At 45.7% G+C, this 2,682-nt stretch overlaps 1 protein-coding gene across 1 annotated transcript; it reads left to right on the plus strand.

The window, feature by feature from the left end:
• The first annotated feature begins 1,782 nt into the window (after window positions 1-1,782).
• Window positions 1,783-2,291, plus strand: LOC101611515 (60S ribosomal protein L26-like). Its single transcript, XM_004649235.2, has one exon. It carries the CDS (start codon window positions 1,798-1,800, stop codon window positions 2,233-2,235), a length of 438 nt encoding a protein of 145 aa, XP_004649292.2. The 5' UTR covers window positions 1,783-1,797; the 3' UTR covers window positions 2,236-2,291.
• Window positions 2,292-2,682: the final 391 nt, after the last annotated feature.

Genomic DNA, 2,682 nt, shown 5'->3' on the forward strand with positions numbered 1-2,682 from the left:
TCCCAGATCATTGTTGGAAAGCCTGCCTCTGCCCAGTGCAGCTCACCTGAATCTGGCGTTGTGGGCTGGCAAATTCCACCGCAGGGAGCTAGGCTCCACCCAGGAGCGGGCAGGGAAGGAGGAGTGGCCTTGGGGTTAGCAGCGGCTCCCAGTCAGTGCAGAGCCGGGCTCCTCTGCGGAGGGAGGTTAGGGCACGTGCGCCTGAGCCCAGAAGCCGGCTGCGGGTGACCGCGTCTCTGCTGCCCTTCAGGATGCTACCAGCCACGGTGGGACCAGCACTGTCAAGACTTGGGTGACCTGACGGGGTCTATTTAAGAGCTTAGGTACAAGCTTTTCTCCAAGCTATATTTGTGCTTTGGAGCAAAACAAAACAACTTTAAAGGAGGTGCCAAACCCTTCTCCCTCCTGATCCCTGTAGGAGAGAGAACCCAGGATTTAGCAAATGCTAGGCAAACGCACTGGCACTGAGCTGCATCCCAGGTTCTCACCCATCTCCAATCTCTCTCTTTCTTTGTTTCCTCTTTCCCTCCCTCCCTCCCTCCCTCCCTCCCTCCCTTCCTTCCTTCTTTCCTTCCTTCCTTCCTCTCTCCCTCCCTCTTTCTTCCTTTCTGTCATTTTTAAATATGTAACCTGATAAAAGCATAGAGTGATTTGTGTTTGTTGTTCTTTTGTCGTGTGTCTGTTCAGCAGCACTTTAAAGACAGCAGCATGAGGAGGAGAAAGAGGGCACTCTCAGCGTGAGGACACCTGCAACCAGGATTAGCTAAGCAGGGTCCTCAGTAACTCCTCCAAGCCTAAGCCCTGTCAGGGTGAACCCAACACTCCAGCCACATGCTCAGCATCCTCCCGGCCACTCTCTTGCTAGTGCCATGGGGAGATGTTCTCTTGTTTTGGCAATTGCTAAACAGGTCCACGTCAAACAGATACATCCAACCTGTTTGCTTATTTTTTTTAAGGGATTGCAACCACTAAAGAAAAGCAGAAACCAAGATGAAAGGTAAATGGAGAGAGACCTCTTTAGCCTCAGAGCATTGTCTTCCAGTTCTGTGGCTGCCTGAGCCACAGTGCTCTCTAGATAACAGAACTGATAGAATGAATATACATTATAAAGGGATTTATTGGATTAGCTCACAGGATACTGGCGGGGCAGTCCAACAGTAGCCATCTGCAAGCTAAAGATAACAAGTTCACACTCAGTGGTATCCAACCTGACACTAAATGCTTGAAGAATTCCTGGAGAGCCACTCCTCTTCAGTACCTGATGGAAGGCTTCCCCCCTCTGCTAATCCTTCCTGGAAGCTCCCTAATAGACCCACTCAAGAGGTGTGTCTCTGACTTGATTCCTAATCTGATCAAGTTAACAACAGAACCTAACTATTTCAAATCCACCATTTGTCAACTTGATACCAAACGGCATTTCCCCATGTCATGCTTCATTTCCAAATACAGACAATAAAAAGGTCATAACTCTACCTAACACGATACAGCTATCTGACATAAAAGCAGTAACACATTATCCCCCCCATACATGGAACGATCCCCTGAGAAATGTTTAGTCTCCAATATTCAGCAATTTAAAATATAAGTTTAACAATACTTAACTGCCGATGTATCACAATTAATATTGATTACATAGTAGAAACATAGAGGAATTAAAAACAAAGATACTTTAATATTTGTGTAGATATGTATATAAACATTCTTTTTTAAAAGTATTATTTGAGAAGCTTACGGAACCGGAAGTGGAGTTCAGATCTCTTCCCTTTAGCGGCCATCCCCAGAGTGGTAGCTGCCAAAATGAAGTTCAGTCCTTTTGTGACTTCTGACCGAAGCAAGAACCATAAAAGGCATTTCAATGCACCTTCCCACATTCGGAGGAAGATTATGTCTTCCCCTCTTTCCAAAGAGCTGAGACAGAAGTACAATGTTCGTTCCATGCCTATCCGAAAGGATGATGAAGTTCAGGTGGTACGAGGACACTATAAAGGTCAGCAGATTGGCAAAGTAGTCCAGGTGTACAGGAAGAAATATGTCATCTACATTGAACGGGTACAGAGGGAAAAGGCTAATGGCACAACTGCCCATGTGGGCATCCACCCCAGCAAGGTGGTGATCACCAGGCTAAAACTGGATAAAGATCGCAAGAAGATCCTGGAACGGAAAGCCAAATCTCGCCAAGTAGGAAAGGAAAAGGGCAAATACAAGGAGGAAACACTTGAGAAGATGCAGGAGTAGAGCCGTCTTGTGTACAGCTTTCACTGAACACTTAAGATTAAATGATCCTGGCCATCTGTTGCATTTGGAAAAAAAAAAAAAAAGTATTATTTGAGTGACAGAAAGAGAAAGAGAGAGAGAGTATGGGTGTACCAATGCCTGCTGCCTCTGCAAACAAACTCCAAACACATACATCACTTTTTGTGTTTTTATATAGGTACTGGGGATTCAAATCCAGGCCATTGAGATTTCCAAGCAAGTGCTTTTAACTATTCAGCCATCTCTCCAGCCCTGAATAAACACTTTTAATAAAATAGGACAAAGTACTGAGGAGATGGCTCAGCTGGTAAGGGTGGTGCTTGCTCCCAAAGCCTGCAGTCCCAGATTCAATTCCCTGGGGTCCATGTAAAGCCAGCTGCATAGAGTGGTGCATGTATCTGAAGTTTGTTCACATTCTCTCTCTCTCCC

Source organism: Jaculus jaculus, chromosome 7 (assembly GCF_020740685.1).
Source record: "Jaculus jaculus isolate mJacJac1 chromosome 7, mJacJac1.mat.Y.cur, whole genome shotgun sequence".
Classification (NCBI taxonomy): Eukaryota; Metazoa; Chordata; class Mammalia; order Rodentia; family Dipodidae; genus Jaculus; species Jaculus jaculus.

Bases quoted from the DNA above. Each gene is read 5' to 3' on its own strand.
- LOC101611515 (XM_004649235.2), top strand. From the start codon at position 1,798: ATGAAGTTCAGTCCTTTTGTGACTTCTGACCGAAGCAAGAACCATAAA.